At 41.9% G+C, this 23,998-nt stretch overlaps 3 protein-coding genes across 7 annotated transcripts; all 3 read right to left on the bottom strand.

The window, feature by feature from the left end:
- Positions 1-472: 472 nt before the first annotated feature.
- Positions 473-5,441, bottom strand: LOC131473910 (zinc finger protein 235-like). Of its 5 annotated transcripts, none has more exons than XM_058651532.1 (3): positions 5,086-5,441; positions 3,627-4,514; positions 473-2,700 (listed from the first exon to the last, which is right to left on the bottom strand). In XM_058651532.1, the coding sequence occupies exon 3, from the start codon at positions 2,666-2,668 to the stop codon at positions 1,172-1,174; it is 1,497 nt and encodes a 498-aa protein (XP_058507515.1). In that variant the 5' UTR covers positions 2,669-2,700; positions 3,627-4,514; positions 5,086-5,441; the 3' UTR covers positions 473-1,171. The 5 variants fall into 5 exon arrangements, with proteins under 5 accessions (XP_058507515.1, XP_058507514.1, XP_058507516.1 ...); XM_058651531.1 differs by having other exon boundaries at positions 3,627-4,519; XM_058651533.1 differs by having other exon boundaries at positions 4,321-4,537.
- Positions 5,442-5,701: 260 nt separating this feature from the next.
- LOC131474307 (zinc finger protein 271-like) lies at positions 5,702-14,600 on the bottom strand. Its single transcript, XM_058652106.1, has 5 exons — positions 14,510-14,600; positions 11,303-12,833; positions 10,455-10,527; positions 9,424-9,607; positions 5,702-8,556 (listed from the first exon to the last, which is right to left on the bottom strand). Exons 1-5 carry the CDS (start codon positions 14,535-14,537, stop codon positions 7,172-7,174), a joined length of 3,201 nt encoding a protein of 1,066 aa, XP_058508089.1. The 5' UTR covers positions 14,538-14,600; the 3' UTR covers positions 5,702-7,171.
- A 122-nt stretch (positions 14,601-14,722) lies between these two features.
- Positions 14,723-19,330, bottom strand: LOC131473919 (polycomb group RING finger protein 5-A-like). The gene is made up of 9 exons (XM_058651540.1): positions 19,192-19,330; positions 16,855-17,283; positions 16,258-16,354; positions 15,988-16,043; positions 15,853-15,912; positions 15,547-15,692; positions 15,301-15,399; positions 15,138-15,227; positions 14,723-15,035 (listed from the first exon to the last, which is right to left on the bottom strand). Exons 2-9 carry the CDS (start codon positions 16,967-16,969, stop codon positions 14,988-14,990), a joined length of 711 nt encoding a protein of 236 aa, XP_058507523.1. The 5' UTR covers positions 16,970-17,283; positions 19,192-19,330; the 3' UTR covers positions 14,723-14,987.
- Positions 19,331-23,998: the final 4,668 nt, after the last annotated feature.

A 23,998-nucleotide genomic window follows, 5' to 3' on the forward strand; every position in this document is an offset into this window, starting at 1 on the left:
CACCTACCGGACTGGAGTGTGAATGACAAGAGTGGCAGTAAAATTAAAGTCAACCTTTTCCATGAAATCTGTTCTGATTATTGTTTATATATATATATATATATATATATATACATATATATGTATTTGAACTTTTCTTTTAATTTGTTCTACTATTAAGAAAATGTTGGTTTTTAATTCTGCTTTGTTGAAAGTGTGTTATGAATAAAGATGGATTGGGTTAAATATCTATAATATATAACATAGTTACATTATTATATATAAGATATATACGTATATATCTATATAATATAGATGTAGATCTGACGACTTGTGTCGCTGTCAGAAATCCCCTGATAAAAGCGTTCAACTTGTTTTAAAGCCTCTGAATGTGAGATCTTGAAGTGACCTCTGACCTCCTGAACCTGAAGAAGACGCTACATGATCACGTGATCACTTGATCACATGCCTCCATTGTTACAGCACTCACGGCAACATTTGATTCATTTATTAAAGTGAATAACATTAGCATCAGTCATCACATCATCATTCATGTGTTCATCCTTCACCCTCTCAGTGTTCACAGACTCTGGACTTGTTCCCAGACAGACTGTGTGACCTCACTTCCTGTGACTGCCCTTTCAAATTAAAGGCACGCATGGCTGAGGTGTAGACTTGATTAGGAGCGTGTTGAAAGCGCTTGATGATGTCATGCTTTGACTCAACACATTACTTTTCTTACATGATGTAATTAACGTTGCTTAGACATTATTTACAGACTCAGTTCTGGTTCTGGAGCCTCAGAACCTTGGTGTTTTCTGGAGAACCAGTTTAAGAGGAAACAAAGTGGGCGTCGATGGTTATTGTTCATTTATAATTCTCATGATGTTACGGCAGCATCAGTAGTAAAGTCAGCTGTTCACAGATGAGAGGGTGAACGGGGAAGTTTATGCACTTAGACATCACAGTGTACTGAAGTGTTTGTTTTTTTTTAAAACGCAGATAAAACTACAAACGTACTTCGGAGCAGTTTTTCTTTAGTTTTTTCAGGATAGTCGAGTGCCTCCGTGTTACTCAGGTGGAAATACACACAACACCAGCACTTTTTCACTTTGTCACTATTTTTCTGCTTCAGCTGAAGAACCAACATTCACGGAGCGCCGCGAGTGTGAATCTGTTTCTACAAACATCATCACTTCACCTGTTTTCCCCCTGAATGAACGTTCATGTGTATTTTCAGGTTAAACTTGAGGGCAAAGTGTTTCCCACACACGTCACAGCTGAACGGTTTCTCTCCTGTATGAACCACCATGTGTCTCTTCACGTCGCTGTTCCTGATGAATCTTTTCCCGCAGACGTTGCAGCTGCACGGTTTCTCCCCCGTGTGAACCTTCATATGTGTAGCCAGAGAACTCCTCTGTGTGAATCGTTCCCCACAGACGTCACAGCTGCACAGATTCTCTCTCGTGTGGACGAACGTGTGTCTCTTTACGTCCAACCTGCTGGTGAATCTTTCCTCACAAAAATCACATCCGAAGAGTTCCTCTCCTGCGTGGACAGCCATGTGTCTCGTAACGTCGCTGTTCTTCGCAAATCTTTTCCCACAAACGTCGCAGCTGCACGGTTTCTCTCCCGTGTGAACTCTCATGTGCTTTTTAAGAAAACTTTTATATGTAAATCTTTTCCCACAGAGTTCACAGACACATGGCTTCTCTGCGATGTGGACTCTCTTGTGTTTGTTTAGAAGAGACTTCTGTGAAAATCTTTCCCCACAAACATCACAGTGATACGGTTTCTCTTCTGCATGGACCATCATGTGTTTCTTAAGATTCCACTTCAGTGTAAATCTTTTCCCACACACATCACAACTACAGGGTTTCTCTTCAGAATGGACCAAAATGTGTCGCTTAAGATCACTCATTTCTGTAAATCTCTTCCCACAGGTTTCACAGCCATGTGGTTTCTCTCCAGTGTGGACCAACATGTGTCTCTTCAGCGTGGACATCTTTGTAAATCTTTTCCCGCAGATATCACAAGCATTCGGTCTCTCTCCTGTATGAACTCTGGCATGTGTCTTAAGAAAACTGCTTTGTGTAAATGTTTCCCCACAAACGTCACAGTGACATGGTTTCTCTTCTGTGTGGACTCTCATGTGTCTTCTAAGAATAAACTTCAGTGTGAACTTTTTCCCACAAACATCACAGTGATACGGTTTCTCTCCTGTGTGAATCATCACGTGTCTCATAAGATTAGACTTCTTTGAGAATGTTTTCCCACAGAAATGGCAGACAAACGGTTTCTCTCCTGTAGAAACTCTCCGTTTGTGTCTGTGAAGCTGACGTTGGTCAGGAGCTCTGGTCTCCTTCTCATAATCCTCACTGTCTTCAGTCTCACACGAGTCTGAAGTCTTGTTGTCTTCTTTATCGAAGTGAAGATGATCATCTCCTTCAGCTTCTATTTTTATTGGTTGCTCTGAGTCAGTGTCTGGAGGCTCCGCCTCTCTGCTGTCCTCAGGTTGACTTTGATGAAGCTGTGAGGACTTAGGTTCGTCCTCATCGTCCTCCGTCTTCACGTGGACAATAGAGAGCGAGAACTTGTTGCCATGGACTTCCTGATTGGTCCAGAGTGCTTCCTGTTCCTCTTTGATGTGAGGACTCTCTGGCTCCTCCTGATCTAGACTGGTCATCATCTCTTCTTTGATCAGCAGCAGATGTTGGACGTCTGCAGGAGACAAACACACACACACACACACACACGTGTTAAAACTGACAACACTGTGGACAAGTAACAAGAACATAAAATGTTAGAATGATACAATTAGTTACAAACATCTACAGACAACAAAGAGGTCAAAGGTCAATGTCGTCCTGAACATTTTCTTCATGTTCAGTTGATTATTTGACTTTTCCAGTTTGACAGAATCTGATTTCAAAGATGTGAAGTTCATCATCAGATTAACATAAATTCAGATTACAGAGTTTAATTCACAGTATCAGTTTGTTCGTTAACGTTTCATGTTCATCTTTGACTTTGTGTCTTACTGTTATAAATGTAAGATGTTTTATCTTTATTTGCTCTGATTTATTGTTTATATTTTTTTTGTCACAATTTAATTCTAACCCTAACCCAGTGACCTGTAATATTTGATATTTTATCATTATTATATATCAATAAAACAAGTTTTCTTTGTTTTATCTTTGTACTATTTCCACCTCAGAAACTGAAATGATTTGTGTGAGACTTCCTGTCTGTCATTTCCTGTCAGTCGTTAACAGGAGCTTTACATCCCATCACAGTATTATTATTATATTATACATGGTACTGTAAGTGCACTTAGGTCTGCAGCAGACAGAGTATATATACACTGCTCAAAAAAATAAAGGGAACACTAAAATAACACATCCTAGATCTGAATTAATGAAATATTCTTATTAAATACTTTGTTCTTTACATAGTTGAATGTGCTGACAACAAAATCACACAAAAATGATCAATGGAAATCAAATGTATTAACCCATAGAGGTCTGGATTTGGAGTCACACTCAAAATGAAAGTGAAAAAACACACTACAGGCTGATCCAACTTTGATGTAATGTCCTTAAAACAAGTCAAAATGAGGCTCAGTAGTGTGTGTGGCCTCCACGTGCCTGTATGACCTCCCTACAACGCCTGGGCATGCTCCTGATGAGGTGGCCGATGGTCTCCTGAGGGATCTCCTCCCAGACCTGGACTAAAGCATCCGCCAACTCCTGGACAGTCTGTGGTGCAACATGGCGTTGGTGGATGGAGCGAGACATGATGTCCCAGATGTGCTCAATTGGATTCAGGTCTGGGGAACGGGCGGGCCAGTCCATAGCATCAATGCCTTCGTCTTGCAGGAACTGCTGACACACTCCAGCCACATGAGGTCTAGCATTGTCTTACATTAGGAGGATCCCAGGGCCAACCGCACCAGTATATGGTCTCACAAGGGGTCTGAGGATCTCATCTCGGTACCTAATGGCAGTCAGACTACCTCTGGCGAGCCCATGGAGGGCTGTGTGGCCCCCCAAAGAAATGCCAACCCACACCATTACTGACCAACTGCCAAACCGGTCATGCTGGAGGATGTTGCAGGCAGCGGAACGTTCTCCACGCCGTCTCCAGACTCTGTCACGTCTGTCACGTGCTCAGTGTGAACCTGATTTCATCTGTGAAGAGCACAGGGCGCCAGTGGCGAATTTGCCAATCTTGGTGATCTCTGGCGAATGCCAAACGTCCTGCACAGTGTTGGGCTGTAAGCATAACCCCCACCTGTGGACGTCGGGCCCTCATACCACCCTCATGGAGTCAGTTTCTAACCGTTTGAGCAGACACATGCACATTTGTGGCCTGCTGGAGGTCATTTTGCAGGGCTCTGGCAGTGCTCCTCCTGTTCCTCCTTGCACAAAGGAGGAGGTAGCGGTCCTGCTGCTGGGTTGTTGCCCTCCTACGGCCTCCTCCACGTCTCCTGATGTACTGGCATGTCTCCTGGTAGAGCCTCCATGCTCTGGACACTACGCTGACAGACACAGCAAACCTTCATTTGCACAACAGCATGTGAAATTGATTGTCAATCAGTGTTGCTTCCTAAGTGGACAGTTTAATTTCACAGAAGTGTGATTGACTTGGAGTTACATTGTGTTCTTTAAGTGTTCCCTTTAATTTTTTGAGCAGTGTACATACTGTGTGTGTGTATACACACAGTATAGAAACACATATGTATATATACTGTGTGTATACACACACATCTATACATACAGTATATATTCATATATACATATATATACATATATATGTACATTATGAATATATGCAGTACATATATAAAACACATGTGCTGACAGTGAAGTGCAGGTTAATTTTTGTTCGATGCAGGTGAAAACTTTCTAATCCTTTCACATTCACTCATTCAGACAAAGAGAAGAGAGATTTTTTGACTTTTTCTCTCCCATTTTCTACTTTTTATGTCTGCAAAGATGAATCGATTAGTAACCAATCATCAGTTATTTTGACAGCTCACAGGTGGAAATGAACACATGAATGATGACTGAGTGACACTGAGCTTCGACACTTTCACGCGCTCACCTGTAGAGCAGTCCTCTAGGGGGCGTCTGTCTTCACGCACACAATCCTGCTTCATCATTCTGTTCGTTAGCTTTGAGCCGAGCTAACGGCTAACACTGACTGGACGTTGGTGTTTTTAAACCAGCACCGACGTGGGCTAAAGAGAGCTAACCGAAGCTAACAGGCGCTAACAGTGGCTAGTAGAGACTCACCGGAGCTAATGCGCTCTTATGCTAACAGCGATGCTAACAGTGTTGACAGCAGAAGCGTCACTTCCGGAGTTGAAGAGTCAATTAAAAAATGTGACAGAAATAAACGCAGACTTCTTTTATGTTGTTGTTGTTAGCATTAACTCTAAGTGCTTCCGTGTACAAGACCCCGCCCCCACCCCCCGACAGTACGGCAAGTCACCAGGGACAATGTCCTACTTCTCTGGTGAACAGAATATGAATATGTTAATTTTACAGTGGATCATAATCTGTTTTCTCTCTGAGTGACTTTATTGCTGTTGTTATTATTATTATTACAACATGGAAGTAAAGTAAGTAAAGTTTTTATATCCATATATGTATATATGTATAAGATCACAAAGTGCTTTACAATAAAATAAATATTTAAACAACGTAAAGACAGAAGGGTCAGAGGGAGGTCAGCGGGAGGTCAGAGAGAGGTCAGAGAGAGGTCAGAGAGAGGTCAGTGTTGAAACAATCAGCCGTTCATTAGTGGAGTCCAGTTTGAAGTCAAATTTATATTATTTTAAATGTTATGATCAGTCGTGAAGTTCAGGGTGATTAATGCAAACTTGTTTGTTTGGATATGGAACGATTTCTATCTCAGAAAAAATATGTTTATGAAGCAAAATGAAAGAAAAACAGACACAAATAAAACATAAATCAATAAAAACATGTGAACATTTGTAATTAAAAACTTAGACAAGCTCAGATTTGACTTTATGTTGAATTTAATACTTTTACTATGTTGACATAAATAACCTCATATAGGATTAATATTGAGGTCACATGTTCTCCCCGTGTGTGTGTGTGTTTTCTCCAGGTGAGTGGACGGTTGTTTGTCTCCACACGTCCCTGTGATGGACAGGTGACCTGTGACCTGTCCAGGCTGTGACTCCGCCTTTCACCCTATGTCAGCTGAGATTGGCACAGCACCCCCGTGACCCTCATGTGGAGGATAAAGTGGTAGAAGATGAATGGACGATTATAATCCTAAAAACATTGATTATGCACCGTGTTTACATTTTTCATTAGAACTTTATAGTAAGTGTCAGCTGCATGAGGTCCTCAGGCCACGAGTTTGAAACCTCTGATGTTAACAGTTTATATTCATCTTCTGTGAGAAATGTTTTCCTCGCTCCTACACTGACACATGTTGTCCTGAAGATGGCGCCAGTGCACAAGTCCTTTCCCACAAACATGTCATTGCCAAAGGTCAATGAATAAAGAACAGATATGACGTTTATGGGTTAGGGTTTCTTCAGGATTTTAGGGAGCAGAGTGCAGATGAATCCATGAAACGAGTGGGAAAATGTCAAAACACCACTGTGTGTTTTTTCATTCATTCATTCATTCAAGATTCAGTTTCATCGTGATGACTTGTCCACGTTCTGGGACGTTTGATGTGGATAAAGACTTTTCTTTGTCTAAACTGTGGACATCTGTGTCCTAAAAAATGTCCCCTGTCCTGCAGATGTAGGTGGACAGCCGAGTCCTGGTCTGAAGAGTCGATCAGTTCACAGGTCCATCAGCACCAACGTTCTTTCATCTTAGTCCAGGAGATAAAATCACGTGTCTCATGTGACCTCAGGTGTCTCCAACACTAACGACTGTCTCTTCAGTGACTTTAGAGCAGGACACAGCGTCCACACTCCAGAAGATCAATTCACCACAGACTCTCACATCTACAGGAGCCTGATGATGAAGGTCAAAGGTCATCTTCAGGGACCTGTGGAGACACAGCTGCAGGGTTTCCTCTCCGTCTGGACCATCATGTGACTCAGGACATTTATAAATGACTTTACGTTAAATCAGTCGTTCACACAGAACAGTTTTATCTGTTCTCTCTCTCTCTCTCTCTCTCTCCTGCAGGAACATCACAACTCCTCTGTGTGAGTCTTCATGTGTTTCTGAAGATTTGACTTCTTTACTATTTTTTTCCCACAAACGTCGCAGCGACACGGTTTGTCTCCGGTGTGGACCATCATGTGAGTGTTCAGATTACCTTTCATTGTGAAGCTTTTCCCACAGACGTCACAGCTGAATGGTTTCTCTCCTGTGTGGATCATCATGTGTCTCTTCAGAAAGGACTTCAGTGTGAATCTTTTCCCGCAGACGCTGCACTGGCACGGTCTCTCTTCTTTATGGACCAACATGTGTGTGGTCAGACACCTTTTCTGTGTAAATCTTTTCCCGCAGACGTCACAGCGACATGATCTCTCCTCTGAGTGGACCGTCGTGTGCCTGTTCAGATTTGACTTGATTGTAAATCTCTTCCCACAGACGACGCAGCCGTATGGTTTCTCTCCTGTGTGGATCATCATGTGAGTCTTAAGAGAACTATTCTGTGTAAATCTTTTCCCACAAACATCACAACAAAATAATTCCTCTCCTGAGTGGACCATCATGTGTCTATTAAGATTAGACTTATTTGTAATTTCTAGCCCACAAACATGACATCGACACAGTTTCTCCCCTGTGTGGACCATCATGTGGTCTTCCAGATTACCCTTCCTTCTGAATCTTTTCCCACAGACTTCACAGCGACATGGTTTCTCTCCCGTGTGAACCATCATGTGTGTCGTCAAAGAACTGTTTTGTGTAAATATTTTCCCACAAATTTCACAGGAAATTGGTTTCTCTCCAGTGTGGACCACCATGTGTCTCTTAGCGTAACTCTTTGTTGTGAATCTTTTCCCACAGACGTCGCAGACAAACGGTTTCTCTCCTGTAGAAACTCTCTGTTTGTGTCTGTGAGGCTGACGTTGGTCAGGAGCTCTGGTCTCCTTCTCATAATCCTCACTGTCTTCAGTCTCACACGAATCTGAAGTCTCGTTGTCTTCTTTATCGAAATGAAGATGATCATCTCCATCGATGTCTGGAGGCTCTGCCTCTCTGCTGTCCTCAGGTTGACTTCGATAAAGCTGTGAGGACTGAAGTTCGTCCTCATCCTCTTCCGTCTTCACGTGGACGATAGAGAGCGAGTCCTTGTTGCCATGGACCTCCTGATTGGTCCAGAGATCTTCCTGTTCCTCTTTGATGTGAGGACTCTCTGAGTCATCTTCAGTTTTCACTTGAACAACAGTGAGTGAGAACTTTCCATCATCAGCCTCCTCCGTGTCATGAAGCTGCTCTTCCTCCTGATTGGTCCAGAGATCTTCCTGTTCCTCTTTGATGTGAGGACTCTCTGGCTCCTCCTGATCTGGACGGGTCATCATCTCAGTGTGAAGCTCTTCTTTGATCAGCAGCAGATGTTGGACGTCTGCAGGAGACAAACACACACACACAGTGTATAAATGTGTGGATGACGGATAACACAGCAGTCATGTGGTCAGGTGTCATCACTGCCTGTTTTACATATATTGTCCACTTGATGGCGCAGTAGAGGAAGTGAAATTATATTATTTCTTCTCCAGTTTATTATGTTCTAAAGAGTGTGCAGCTGAATTTGGTCCTGGCAGAAATGCAGGTCTGTGATATAAAGTTCTGCCTACATAAAAATGACTCAGCCCGAGTTTGAACCCAGAAATAACACAATAATAATAATAATAATAATAATAATACCAATAATAAAACAAATGAGCGGTTCCTGAAGCAAAATATTCCATGATAATGAACACCACCATTCATGCATCATTCATTTAAAAAACATTTTATCTCTATGTTCATGGACCAGCGGATCACAGGTGTCAATGAACACATGAACGATGACTGAGTGACACCACAGTCCCTGCTCTCACCCGTACAACAGTCCGCTAGAGGGCGTCTGTCTTCACCCAAACATTCCTGCATCGTCACTCTCCGTTAACTTTGAGCCGAGCTAAAGGCTAACTCCGACCGGAAGTTCGTGTCCAGCTTCACCTGTTTTCGTTCCTGTTTCTTTTACTCCACACACCGATGAAAGCTAACGTGTGCTAACATGAGCTAACGAGAGCTAGCGGAGAATAGCTGGAGCTAACGCGCTCGGATGCTAACAGTGTTGCTAGCAGTGTTAACAGCAGACGCGTCACTTCCGGAGTTGACTAAAATAAACATGACATAATAAACAGAGCGAGACGTTTAAATATGAATAAAGACTACATACAGTTTGTTGTTGTTAGCATTCAATCTGTAAACATGGAAGTCTCACCTCGGCCCCGCCCCCAGGTCGTATGGCAAGTCACCAGGGACACCTTCATCTTCCCCGGAGATGTTTGGCGCTTGGCGAACATCGTATTACCGCCACCTACCGGCAGAAACTGTGAACCAGAAGAGGAGTAGTAAATAAATAAATCTTCATCGAAGTCCACAGAGAAAATCAGTGATTTTGCCGGTCCTCTGCTGCCTCGTGTGGTCAATTTGTGTCACTGACGTATATCTAAATTAAATGCTGAATTTTACTAAATAAAACATTTGACATTTAGTGATGGAGGCAGCAGTGGATCAACAACTCCTGTGTGTCTGTGTGTGTGTGTGTGTGTGTGTGTGTGTGTGAGAGTGAGTGATTTACAAACTTCAGTTTAACAGTGAGATGAAGACGTGAACAAGTCTTTTGTTTATTTTCCTCTTGTGTCTCGGCTGTCAGCCATTTGTGTTTGAGACGCAAACACAAATGGCTGCCAAACTATTCAAATCTGAACTCACAAAGTTCAAATTTGTTATTTTGTTACTTCAGTGTTTGAAAAAAATGGTGCTCCGATTGTGTCCCCCACAAGCGTTTCTATATTTTAAAATATACATCTGAGGTTATCATTTGACTGTGCTTGGATGTATAAAGCTGATTTTAGCCAGTTTCCAAAGACTCAGATAAAGATGATTATAACCAGAGACTTAACTGATAAATCTAACATCTACGCACACGTTCATGTCTTCATCTCACTGTTAAACTGAACTCTGTAACGCACTCTGCTTGTGTTCTGTAACTGTGGTGAAAGTGCATCTCGAGTCACTGAAGGTTTTCATTGACTTATTTGTAACTCCGTTATTTTAAGATCACATGGTTCTAAACCTTCACTTCACTTCATCAGCTGCAGGTTGATTTTATTAAAAGGCCATGTTTGTCCAGAACAACAGACTTTCAACAACAACTACAAACAACCAGGTCAAAGGTCAAAGTCTTTATTCTCTGAACTTGTGTGATTTGTCAAAGTTGATTTCGTAATGAAAAATAGAATCAGTCACAGCAGGAGATTTAGAGTGTGCTTCAGTCACTGGAGGTGAAACCTTTAACACAAACATCACAGTTTCATGAGGTCTGTGGAGATTCTCATTACATAAATTAACCCATGAATCACAAACAGATTTCTAGATTTTCTTTATCTTCTTCTGTCGTCAAAGTTTGTGGTGAACACATGAACGTAACTCTGACTCCGCCGTGTTCTATCAACACAAACTCTGTCTCTGTAGATCATTATTAACCTTTTTATTGTGGGTTTTTTAAACTCTGCCTGGACCTCAAAATATATTATTATTGTTCCATTTGTAGTTCAGAGGTCGTTCCTCACTAGTGTTCTTTTCCCTCTTGTAATGTTTGAACATAATAATACGGTAAATAATATGAATGTTTCTTTTACTTTACATGTTTTTGTGTTTGACCAATAACAGGGGAGCTCTTAAAAATAAGTATTGATGGTAATTTTATATTTTTGTTTATAAACAGTAGAGTTGTGTGGGACCAGGAAGCAGTTTTTACATTAAATGAGTAATAAAGTGTTTTCTTTTAACATATTTACATGTGGAATATCTGGGAAATCATTTTCATCAGTGTTCTATTGTTTTATTATAAATGTGCAAATAAACCAATTAAACCAATAAATGATTCTGTCACGACCGTTGACTGTCGCAGGACAAACTGTCCACTCTCCAGAAGATGAATTCACCTCTGACCTTCACATCTACAGATGTCTGATGGATGAAGGCCAAACCCCATCAAGAAATCTACAAATCTATTTGCTACAGATTCAGAGACATTTTGAGACACAGGGACAGAATGTCCTTTCCATGTGGACCATCACGTGACAAAGAATTACTCATTTATAAATCTTTTTCCACGGCCACGCGGTTTCTCCTCTGAATGGACCATCATGTGACTGTTCAGATTTGACTTCATTGTAAATCTTCTCCCACAGACGTCACAGCTGAATGGTTTCTCTCCTGTGTGGACCATCATGTGACTGGTCAGATTTGACTTCAGTGTAAATCTTCTCCCACAGACGTCACAGCTGAATGGTTTCTCTCCTGTGTGGACCATCATGTGGGTCTTAAAACAACTCTTCTGTATAAATCTTCTCCCACAGACGTCACAGCTGAAGGGTTTCTCTCCTGTGTGGACCATCATGTGGGTCTTAAAACAACTCTTCTGTATAAATCTTTTCCCACAGATGTCGCAGCCGCACGGTTTCTCTCCCGTGTGGACCATCATGTGGATCTTCAGAGAACTCTTTTGTGTGAACCTCTTCCCACAAACATCGCAGCAACACGACTCCTCCTCCGTGTGGACCATCATGTGTCTTTTAAGATTCGACTTTTTGGTAAATTTTTTCCCACAAACGTCGCAGCTGCACGGTTTGTCTCCGGTGTGGACCATCATGTGACTGTTCAGATTACCCTTCTTTGTGAATCTTTTCCCACAGACGTCACAGCGACACGGTCTCTCCCCTGTGTGGACCATCATGTGTCTCTTAAGAATGGACTTCAGTGTAAATCTTCTCCCACAGACGTCACAGCTGAAGGGTTTCTCTCCTGTGTGGACCATCATGTGGGTCTTAAAACAACTCTTCTGTATAAATCTTTTCCCACAGACATCACAGCTGAATGGTTTCTCTCCCGTGTGGACCATCATGTGGGTCTTCAGAATAGACCTCTTGGCAAATGTTTTCCCACAGATGTCACAGCCACAGAGTTTCTCTCCTGTGTGAGGCTGACGTTGGTCAGGAGCTCTGGTCTCCTCCAAACCATCGTCCTCACTGTCTTCAGTCTCAGACGAGTTTGAAGTCTCGTTGTCTTCTTTATCGGAGTGAAGATGATCATCTCCATCAGTGTCTGGAGGCTCCACCTCTCTGCTGTCCTCAGGTTGACTTTGATGAAGCTGTGAGGACTGAAGTTCGTCCTCATCGTCTTCCGTCTTCACGTGGACGATAGAGAGCGAGAACTTGTTGCCATGGACCTCCTGATTGGTCCAGAGATCTTGCTGTTCCTCTGTGATGTGAGGACTCTCTGGGTCATCTTCAGTTTTCACTTGAACAACAGTGAGTGAGAACTTTCCATCATCAGCCTCCTCCGTGTCATGAAGCTGCTCTTCCTCCTGATTGGCCCAGAGATCTTCGTGTTCCTCTTTGATGTGAGGACTCTCTGGGTCATCTTCAGTTTTCACTTGAACAACATTGAGTGAGAACTTTCCATCATCAGCCTCCTCCGTGTCATGAAGCTGCTCTTCCTCCTGATTGGCCCAGAGATCTTCCTGTTCCTCTTTAATGTGAGGATTCTCTGGCTCCTCCTGATCTGGACGGGTCATCATCTCATTGTGAAGCTCTTCTTTGATCGGCAGCAGATGTTGGACGTCTGCAGGAGACAAACAAACACACACACAGTGTATTAATGTGTGTTAACGTGTAAACAAACAAATGCAAGTTATTGTCACAAGTCAATGAAAATATGAACTCTACATCAATCGAATACAAAGTGTCTCACTCACACCTTCACTCAGAGGGTGAATGAACCATTCGACTCTGTAGACAAGAAATAAAACAGATACTGTGATACTAACACTTTCATGCATTAGCTTGTTTGCTTTGATGCTTTTCACAGTAAAACTGATCAACTTTCATTAGTTTTAATACAAGTAAAATGTTCTGTTATTTATAATTGTCTGAATTTAGATGAAAATAGGTAAATTCTGCGTTTTTAGAGGGCCTTTATTTTGAAATTCCAAATGTGTCGCTTTTATTTTGAAATTGCACGCGCTCGCTGTAACGTCTAGTCCATATATACATTTTAACATTAACACACATTACAACACTGATGTGTGTGCGTTGCATCATCTCCATCTCACCTGTTGAACAGTCCGCTAGAGGGCGTCTGTCTTCACGAGCCTCTCTGTTCCTTCGTTAGCTTTGAGCCGAGCTAACGGCTAACACTGAGTGTCCTGCTTCACCTGTTTCTGCTGTGTGAGCTAACATGAGCTATCATGAGCTAACGCGCTCGGTGCGGAGCACAGACGCTGATGCTAACAGTGTTAGCCTTCATTAGCAGCACGTCTGTATTTACAGGAGCTGAAAGTGTAAAAACACGAGACTTTTATAAAACCCTCGCTACAGTTTGTTGTTAGCAACAAGACTAGCATCATCATCGCGAGTAAACACGGAAGTACAGCTCTCAGGTCACACATTCGGCCCCGCCCACCGCTCGTACGGCAGGTCATCAGGGACGAAACTGTTTTACTGTAAAGATTTGACTGTAGAAGTAAATAGAAACAACAAAAAGAGCAATTAACAAACATCACTGCAGTGGAAAGAGTGAGAGGATGAATGTGTGAACTGATGAGGAAACAACTTTTCTACACTTAGTGACACAAGATCACAAAGATAGAATTTACCATCAGCTGATTTAAGTCACATGATCACGTCTCTGTCTGCTGTTAAACTAAAGTTTGTAAACCACTCACTCCCCCCCCACCCCCCCCCCCCACACACACACACACACACATAGCACTCTCCCCCACACACACACCCACACCCACTCCCCGCCACACACACACACATAGCACTCTCCCCCACACACACACTCTCCCACACCAAAGTCCAACTCATTGATTTTAACGATTGACTTCAATGACACAAAGTGACCACAAGAGGCAGCAGAGGAGCAGCAGCAGCTCCTGCTTGTTTCTCTCTGGACGTTGGTGTGGGAGAGTGAGTGGTTTACAAACTTTAGTTTAACAGTGAGATAAAGACGTGAACGTTCTTATGTTCTTACACCGACGTAGATTTGATGACAAGTGGCTGAATTTGTGTTGTCTCATGTCAGTTGTTGGCAGCAGGGGGCGCTCACAGAAAAACCAAACTTCAAAATATGTGAAAAAAATGTCTTGTTATGACTTAAATTTCAAACTGAAACTTTTGTCACTACGAAAGGATGTTCTTTACACACAATGGAGAAACTAATGAATGAATGAATATCCTGACCAAAGCTCATCTTTGTGAAGTGATTATTGTTTATTGTGATGAAAATAGACTTACAGAAAAACACCGGATCACATGACTTCATATGTAGCTGAACAGCACCACCTAGTGATCAAGAGTGTTCCAATTACTATACGAAAAAACAAATATGTCTCCCGTCGTAAACTGAACGTGAACTGAGATGATGAATGTTGTGACTCACAGTGATGCGTTCAGGGACCACGGCGTAAATGTCCCCGCATGTCCACAGAAAAGACACAAACGTCCAGGAAGAGTAGAAAAATCAACATTTAATCTACAGTCGCAGCTCGACAGGCAAAGTGAAGATAAGGTCAAAGTTCATTTAGGCACAGGGACGTACATTTAAAAATATCATATATTATTAGAGCATATATTATTCTATGTAGCATAAAACAACGTCTGCACTTCTTCATCATCATGATCGTCGTCGACTGTACAAAAATACACGAATATCTCTCTCTGCACATTGTGTGTGTGTGTGTGTGTGTGTGTGTTAATCTCCTCGCAGTCGTGATCAGCCGAAGTCGATGCGCGGTCGGTACTCGAGGACCATGGGATACGTCTGAGAGGAACAACAGAAACATGTTTACTTCTTACACACACACACACACACACGCGCGCACACACACACAGTGACGAGGATGAACACATGAATAAGACTCACGTTGTCTCCGTGGAGCCTCCACCTGGTCATGTAGATGAACTCCAGAGTGTGATCTCTGCCCATGATCTCGCCGTTACACAACACGTCCAGCTGAACACAAACGACACTGAGCTTTATCACAACTTTATTAACAACGCTTTTAAAACACGGACTGAACCTTTACCTCGTAAGAACTCGGCAGCTTCAGCTTCAGACTCAGGAACTTCTTTATGGTTCCAACTGTGACTCTGCTGGAGCAGCGGATAAACCTCTTCATCAGGTCCTGGACACCCGAGGACAGAGACACAGACAAAGAACAGAGACAGAGACATTCAGAGCGCAATCATAAATAATCAACGTTGCATTAAAACACACTAGAGTTGAGAACTCTAAAACACACACACACACACACACACACACACACACACACCGTGACACTGGTGTCTCCCGTCTGTCCCGTGTTTCGCAGACAGTCCAGACAGATGGCGATCTGAGGGTCACTCCTGTGGCAGTCGTCGTCTTCACCGTCTTCACCGTCTTCACCAACGTCAGGAAACCTCTGACACCTGAGGCTGTCTACACACACACACACACACACACACACACACACAAGTGCACGCACACACAGACACACACAGAAAGACCTTTAAAGATGTGAGACCAGACAAAATGTCCTGTTTACTAAGCTGCAAATACAGGAGCATGCACACACACACACACACACACACACACACACCTTGTCCGTTCTCTTTTGGCTGGCTCCTCCTCCAGAAGTCGACTTCCTGCTGCTCCTCCTCTGATGGACAGAGCAGAGGAAACAGCGTTACTATGGCGACATCAATGAAAGAGTTTTATAAAGAATAAAACTCACTTTCTCTGAGTCCAGGCACCAGTTTGAAAATGATCTCCTCCAGAGTGTTGTCCAACCTGAGGACAGAGACGAGAAGAAAAAAGAAAAGGATGAAGGGATGAAATACAAAATACAGCAGACAAGAGGCGGGGCTTACAGAGGAGGAGGAGCATAAAACATGTACATGAGAAAACAAAGAGAAGGAAAAAAACAGACAGAACAGAAAAAAAGGAAAGAATTTAATGACAAAACTACAAGAGGAGGAGGAGAAAGAGGAGGAGTCTGTGATACCTGAGCATCTCCAGTGGGTTTGTCTCATGGACTTGAATTCCACATCTGGGACAATCATTACTTTCCTCAAAGTGTTGAACGATGCAGCTTTTACAGACTGAGAGGAGACAAACAAACAAACAAACAAACACACAAACAGACACACACAAACAAACACACAAACAAAAACACAAACAGACACACACACACAAACAAACACACAAACAGACACACACAAACAAACACACAAACAAAAACACAAACAGACACACACACACAAACAAACACACAAACAGACACACAAACAAAAACACAAACAGACACACAAACAGACAAACAAACACACAAACAAAAACACAAACAAACACACAGACACAGACAAACAAACAAACACACAAACAGACACAAACAGACACACAAACACACAGACAGACACAAACACACAGACAGACAAACACACAAACAGACAGACACACACAAACAAACAAACAAACACACACAGACAGACAAACACACAAACAGACAGACAAACAATCAATCAATCATCAACTGATGGATCAACAATATGTGTGTGTGTGTGTGTGTGTGTGTGTGTGTGTGTGTGTGTGTGAGACTCACAGGTGTGCAGACACTCAGTGACAGTGGTTGGTTTGATCAGGTAACCTCGACACAGGTAACAGGTGATGAAATGGTTAAAGTCTCTCACTAAGTGTTTCCTTCCTGTTGCCGCCATCTTTACAGTTTGTGTGTTTAGTTTCCGTGGAAACGGAAATGTTTGTCGCCACAGACGATGAGAGCAGACGATTACTGAGTGAAGTCCTGCTCCATCGTCGCTGCCATCCACGCACACTCACTGACGGAAACTCCCACAATCCTCGGAGTGTGACGCTCTCTTCTGTGTCCAACAAAACACCATTTTAATGTGTGACTGATGAACGTGTGACTGATGAATGCGCAAGGACGCCGACGCTCTGAAGTCACCACGACGTCGCGATGATGTCACGATGATGTCACGATGATGTCACGATGATGTCACGATGATGTCACCTGCAGAAAAACACAGCCACAGTCAGAGGAAGTGGTGAAAAAGTCACATTAACCAAAATAAACATGATTCACGTTTATTTACTTCGCCTCCATTTTGTTCACAAACGTTAAAGAGGCCATAGCCCGAAAGTGTGTTTGTGTTTGTGTGTGTGTGTGTGTCTGCGTCATGACCTCGTCTATGAAGCTCTAAAAGTCCATAACACTCAGTTCAGCCACTGCTGAGAGCGCAGGTTTCATTGTTTTCCTGAGCTCTACAAAGTTGACTAATGACGTCACAGCAGCGCCTCCTAGAGTCCGGGCACATGTGGTGACGTACTTTCAACCGTAGAAGAAGAAGAACTACTCTGGTTGTAGCTGCTGAGCTCCGTACAAACGATACGCTCAGCAGCTACAACCAGAGTAGTTCTTCTTCTTCTTCTTCTTCTTCTTCTTCTTCTTCTTCTTCAAAACAAAGCAGGACACAGCACCAAACTTCACCTAAAGGAAGGAGCAGGGCCAACAATACGTATATAACTGTCTTTGTGTGCTTGTTCTGTCGTTTAGCATTAGCGATAGCCGGCTACAGGCTAAGCTACAGGCTAAGCTACAGGCTAAGCTGCATGTGTGTTTATCATCGCAGTAACCACAACATGATCCACGCTCCAGGCGTCCTGCAGCAGTCTTTCACTGTCACAGTGTCTTCTGACTCTGGCTCACACTCCGCCATGACTCAATGTTTTGATCATTGCTCGCGGTGCATCCACCTTCCCAGAGGGGGCGCTGCGGGTCTGAGAGCTGACGTGCCAATGACGTCACTTCCAGGTAACTGGCCAATCACCAGACAGTCCATGTTCTGTGGGTGTGGTTTTGGTCTGAAACAGTGCGGCTGACGAGAGCGTCAGTGATGAGACATTGACTTCATGTTTGTAAGTACACGTCCATATCTCACATATATAGCATTAGCATCACTTTGAAGTAGCTTACATCTACTGTTAGCATCACTTTGAAGTAGCTAACATCTACTGTTAGCATCACTCTGAAGTAGTTAGCATCACTTTGAAGTAGCTAACATCTGTTAGCATCACTTTGAAGCTAACACTAGTTCTGGTTAAATGTGAGTTTTCTGTTATATTATATTTCATGAGTCTGCCCTCTGGTGGTGAAGACAGAGACTCACAGCTCTTCTTCATCATCATGACAGAGTTAATATTCATCACTACTTTATATTATTTTACTTAAACAGAAATGTTTTCAGAGGAACTTTTGGATAAAGTGTGTGACGTCATCACAGTCACACACACACACACACACACACAGGAGTAACTTCAACCACGAAACTTCCATTTTAAAATGACGTCACACAGACTGTTATGATACGGTGAGTGAGTGACTGAGTGAGTGAGTGACTGAGTGAGTTTTTACTAGAAATCTCCGACTGCGTAGCTAAGTAATCCCACACACACACACACACACAGAGGATCTGCTTATCTCATCTTGAGTCGCGTCACTGTTACGTCATCAGTGTCAAAACAACATCAGTGGAGGACATTCTTTTAGGCCACAAACAAACAAATCATCAAATAACGTGTTCAAACGCAGGTGCGCGCGTGGACGTACGCGCACGCGCCGACTCCGCAACGTATTCTCTCTCTCTCTCTCTCTCTCTCTCTCTCACACACACACACACACACAGTCGTGGACGCACGCGACACTATCGACAGTAAAAGTTACAGTAACGTCACGGCATTTTGAGGAAGAGCAACGCACGCGGGATATTGTACGGTTAGCGCGTGGACAGAGAGAGAGAAAGAGAGAGAGAGAGCGCGCGCGTTTGAGAAGTTTGTCTCGAACGTAAACGTCGCAGTTTATCATCATCTTCATCATCTTCATCATCTACGCAGCTGAAATATTGAGACCCGACAAACAAACCTGAGTCCCCGCAGCAGCAGCAGCGACGCCCCGCACGTCCACCATGACACCGCAGGATCCACACACGCTGCGTGAAAGTGCGTGGATGATTGTGAGGAGCAGAGAACGCGGAACTGGTCTGACCCAGTCCGCCCAGAACAGGAGGAGGAGGAGGAGGAGGAGGAGGTGGTGGGCGGGGAGCAGAGCTGACAAACTGAAAGCAGTTGTGTAACTGAGACACACACACACAGAGGACTAGTCCTCGTTAACCTTAACTATCATAACTGAGTAACTAACCTTAAACCAGGAGCTGAAATCGAAAGACATAAAACCAGATTATACTTTAATGAAGAAACTACGGCAGACTGTGAGGGGACAAAAAAGACAAATAAAATCACGTTTGTTTGACTTTCTTTCTCTCGCATGTTTATGTAAAATAAATCATTTTCTTCCGGAAGAAACAAACCAGAGACAAAGATGTACAGGGGTGTCAAACTGCCGGCTCGTGGGCCACATGTGGCCCGCCACTAAACATCATGTTACAGTGAAATAATAACAGAATCTCATACATACATAAATATATTTACTAGAAATATCTTTTACAGTAACAATAACACATTATTACATGTATTACATTAAATGTGTGTGTGTGTGTGTCTCTGTTGTCACACGTGTACCACGGTGGTGACGGCGGCTCCTCAAGCGCCGCGCCCTGCAGCAGCTGAGTCATATAAATATATATATATATATATATATATATATATACATATACATCTTTATATATAAAAATATGTATAAATATAAACTTGTTTGATGTTTTAATTACAGTTGGCAATATTATTATTGACTTTATTTGAGATTATTTAATAATTGAGATTCATTGTTTTATTGTGAAGTATACATCGTAACTAACATTTTTTGAAGCTCCTGAACAGCTGTTTTTTTTTCTCATCCCCTGTTGACCAGACCAGACACTCATTGGCCCCCAGGTCATCTGAGTTTGACACCGCTGTGTTAAGATGTTAGCGAACACAAATGAAATAAAATAAAACACATCGATTTACCCGTGGATTACCCTCTCAGACAAAACACACGTTTTTACTCGACATATGAAGATAAAAGTTCAGCTGTGAGTCTATGAGTAGGAAACACTGAACATAATTCTGTCACGGGCTGATACTGTGTATCGTGGGCTGGATTTGGTCCACAAGCCTTGACTTTGACACCTGTTGTGGGATTGAAAAGGCCACGGTGGCTCAGTGGTAGAGCCAGTTGTCTTCCAGTTGGAAGGTTGTGGGTTTAATTCCTGGCTCTGCTCGTTTATGTGTGTCCTTGAGCAAAGACATTTAAGTGAATGGGTAAAAACTGCAGCTCATTATATAATACAGACCATAATACCCACTCTTCTTCTGATTTGATTTGGTAGTAATGAGTAACAAAGAGAGTTAGAGGTAAAAGTAAATAATACATATATATATATGAATAAAGTACAGATACGTGAGTTTGTACTTTAGTACAGAAACAAAGTCTTTTTACTTTGTTTCATTAGAACACACAAAAATGTCACATGACCTTGATGTGTGTGTGTGTGTGTGTCTCTGTTGTCACACGTGCACCACGGTGGTGACGGCGGCTCGTCGAGCACCGCGCCCTGCAGCAGCTGAACAGCAGCTGGGTCAGATGGTTTTCAGGGCGTGACGGATTTCCCGCCTCACGCCTCAGGTCAGCTGACCACAGACATGCTAACGCTGCAGCGACGCTAACATCAAACACGACGACAATGATGTCATCGTTAAACTGTAACTGTAGCGATGCTAACAGCACTTTTTATATCGCGTTCTGTCATTATTTAAACACCTGTCATCTTCACTCTGACGCTGTCTTCCGCCCTCTGGTGGATGATCACTGCACTGCAGCCTGGCTGCTGTCAATAATGGGATGTTTTTAAGTTTGAAAATGTGAAAAAGATCTACAGCAGGTACACTGTATATTACATTACTGATTCAATCTATAATGATCAATTACAATGATTAAAATTGTAATTGAAAAGCTACATTATTTATATTACATTATATCACATTACATTACATTACATTATATTATATTATATTATATTATATTATATTATATTATATTATATTACATAACATTATATTATATCATATTACATTATATTATATTACCTGACATTATATTATATCATATTACATTACATTATAGTACATTACATTATATTATATTATATCATATCATATTAATTACATTACATTACATTACATTACAGTACATTATATTACATTACATTACATTACATTACATTATATTATATTACATAACATTATATTATATCATATTACATTACATTATAGTACATTACATTACATTATATTATATTATATTATATTATATTATATTATATTATATTATATTATATCATATTACATTATAGTACATTGTATTACATTATATTATATTATATTATATTATATTATATTACATAACATTATATTATATCATATTACATTACATTATATTATATCATATCATATCACATTACATTACATTACATTATATTATATTACATTACATTACATTACATTACATTACATTACATTATATGATATTATATTATATTATATCATATAACATTACATTACAGTACATTATATTACATTACATTACATTACAGTACATTATATTACATTACATTACATTACATTACATTACATTATATTATATTACATTACTGATTCAATCTATAATGATCAATTACAAAGTTTCAAATTGTAATTGAAAAGCTACGTTATTTATATTACATTATATCACATTACATTACATTATATTACATTACATTATACATATAGTAGAAAAACAGTCTCTGCTTAGATAAACACAACCTTCCCATTGAAAACTGTTAAATTGATAATTAAACACTTTTCCAACAGGAAACTGATGTTTGTAAACCACAAACACACACACACACACACACACACAAACACACACACACACACACAAAATGAGTGATTTTAACATCACACACAGATGCTGCCTCCATCACTCAGTTCAAATGTCTTATTTTGTCACGTCAGTGTTTGAAATCCTTTGTTCAGATTGACCTCAGTGACACAAAGTGACCACACGAGGCAGCAGAGGAGCAGCAGCTCCTGTGTCCCCACAGCTACAATCACTGATTGTCTCTGGACAGTCAGATAAAGATGTGATCATGTTCTTAAGATATCGTAGACTTAAGCTGACAGGGACTCATTAGTCTTTTGTTAAGTGGTTAAAATCAGGTTGTTCCCCCTTGTCTCAGCTAGCAGCCATTTTGTTTTTACTGAGCGTGAGGTTAAGTGTCTCAGGCTGCAAAATAGGTGAGTGATACGCTAACATGCTAATATGGCATCACTCAATAAAGCTGAATGATAGTATAAGTTACTGGGCATGGATGCTAACATTAGCAGCTAACACCAGCAGTGACACAGCAGCTCCTGTGTCACCGCAGCTAAAATCACGGATTTTCTCTCGGGACTTTGGTGTGGGAGAGTGAGAGGCTAAAATCACTTCTTTCTCTCCTGTCCACATCACTGAACATGTGACGTAGATATTTTAGACTTAGACTGACACGTGACTAAAATCTGCTCATTCATGTTTTCCCTGAGAGTGAGCCTCTGTGTTTCAGGCTGGTTCTCAGCAGCAGGGGGCGCTCACAGCACAGTCGGTTCTGACACACACACACACACACACACACGTTCTGCCTCTAACCTTGAACTTGAGCCTCAGCTCTGGTTTCTTACAGAGTTTGGTGTCAATGAGTCTCCTCCTTCAGTGTTCACAGAGCCACGCCCACAACCACCTGTCAGCGCCCAGCAGCTGGTGAGACCACACACACACACACAGTATGTGTATATATGTCATGCTTCCTGATAAGCTTCATGATAAGCCCTGTTTACCTGAGGGGGCGCTACAGAGCCCTGGTGCAGTGCTCAGGTCTGAGCAGGTTTTTATAAATGACCAGAATAATAATCTGAAGATTATTAAACTGCTCTGGCAACATTAATGTTCACAAAGTTGTGTGAGTGTGTGTGTGTGTGTGTGTGTGTGTGTGTGGTGTCACATACATTCACATATGATGAGGTGTGACCTTCTGTGTGATGTCGTCGGAGGCGTGAACCAGATTACAGCGGGATTACGGTCCGTCTACGAGACGGGAATAACTCGCATGTGTATGAAGTTATGTATGTCATGTTCATGTGTGTGTGTGTGTATGTGGTTACAGCAGGTGCAGGTTCACTGCACTTGACCTTTGCCCTCACTTAAACATGGATGATCACATGTACACACATTCTCACACTTGACCCTGTGACCTTGAGCGACTTTATGTGTGTGTGTGTGTGTGTGTGTGTGTGTGTGTCACACTGGTGCCACAACATGATAGTTGACCTCATTCTTACTCTGTCATAATGTGTAGCATTGAAAATAACACCAGTCACATGGGCGGAGTCACATGACCCCGTCGACATGATGTGTTTGTTTCCATCGACGATTTCAGCCTCTTCACTTCACCACATTTATAAGAGTTCATGCTGTCATATCAGATCAAAGCTGAGTGTTTATCCTTTAGTAGCTAAGTCGCATCATGTTTTCACAACAGGAAACTGAAGTTTGTAAAGCACTCACTCTCACACACCAAAGTCCAGAGAGAAACTCACAGGAGCTGCTGGTCCTCTGCTGCCTCATGTGGTCACTTTGTGTCACTGAGGTCAATCTGAACGTTGGATTTCAAACACTGAAGAGACAAAATAAGACATTTGAAATTAGTGATGGAGGC

The sequence above is a fragment of the Solea solea genome, chromosome 15 (genome assembly GCF_958295425.1).
Source record: "Solea solea chromosome 15, fSolSol10.1, whole genome shotgun sequence".
Classification (NCBI taxonomy): Eukaryota; Metazoa; Chordata; class Actinopteri; order Pleuronectiformes; family Soleidae; genus Solea; species Solea solea.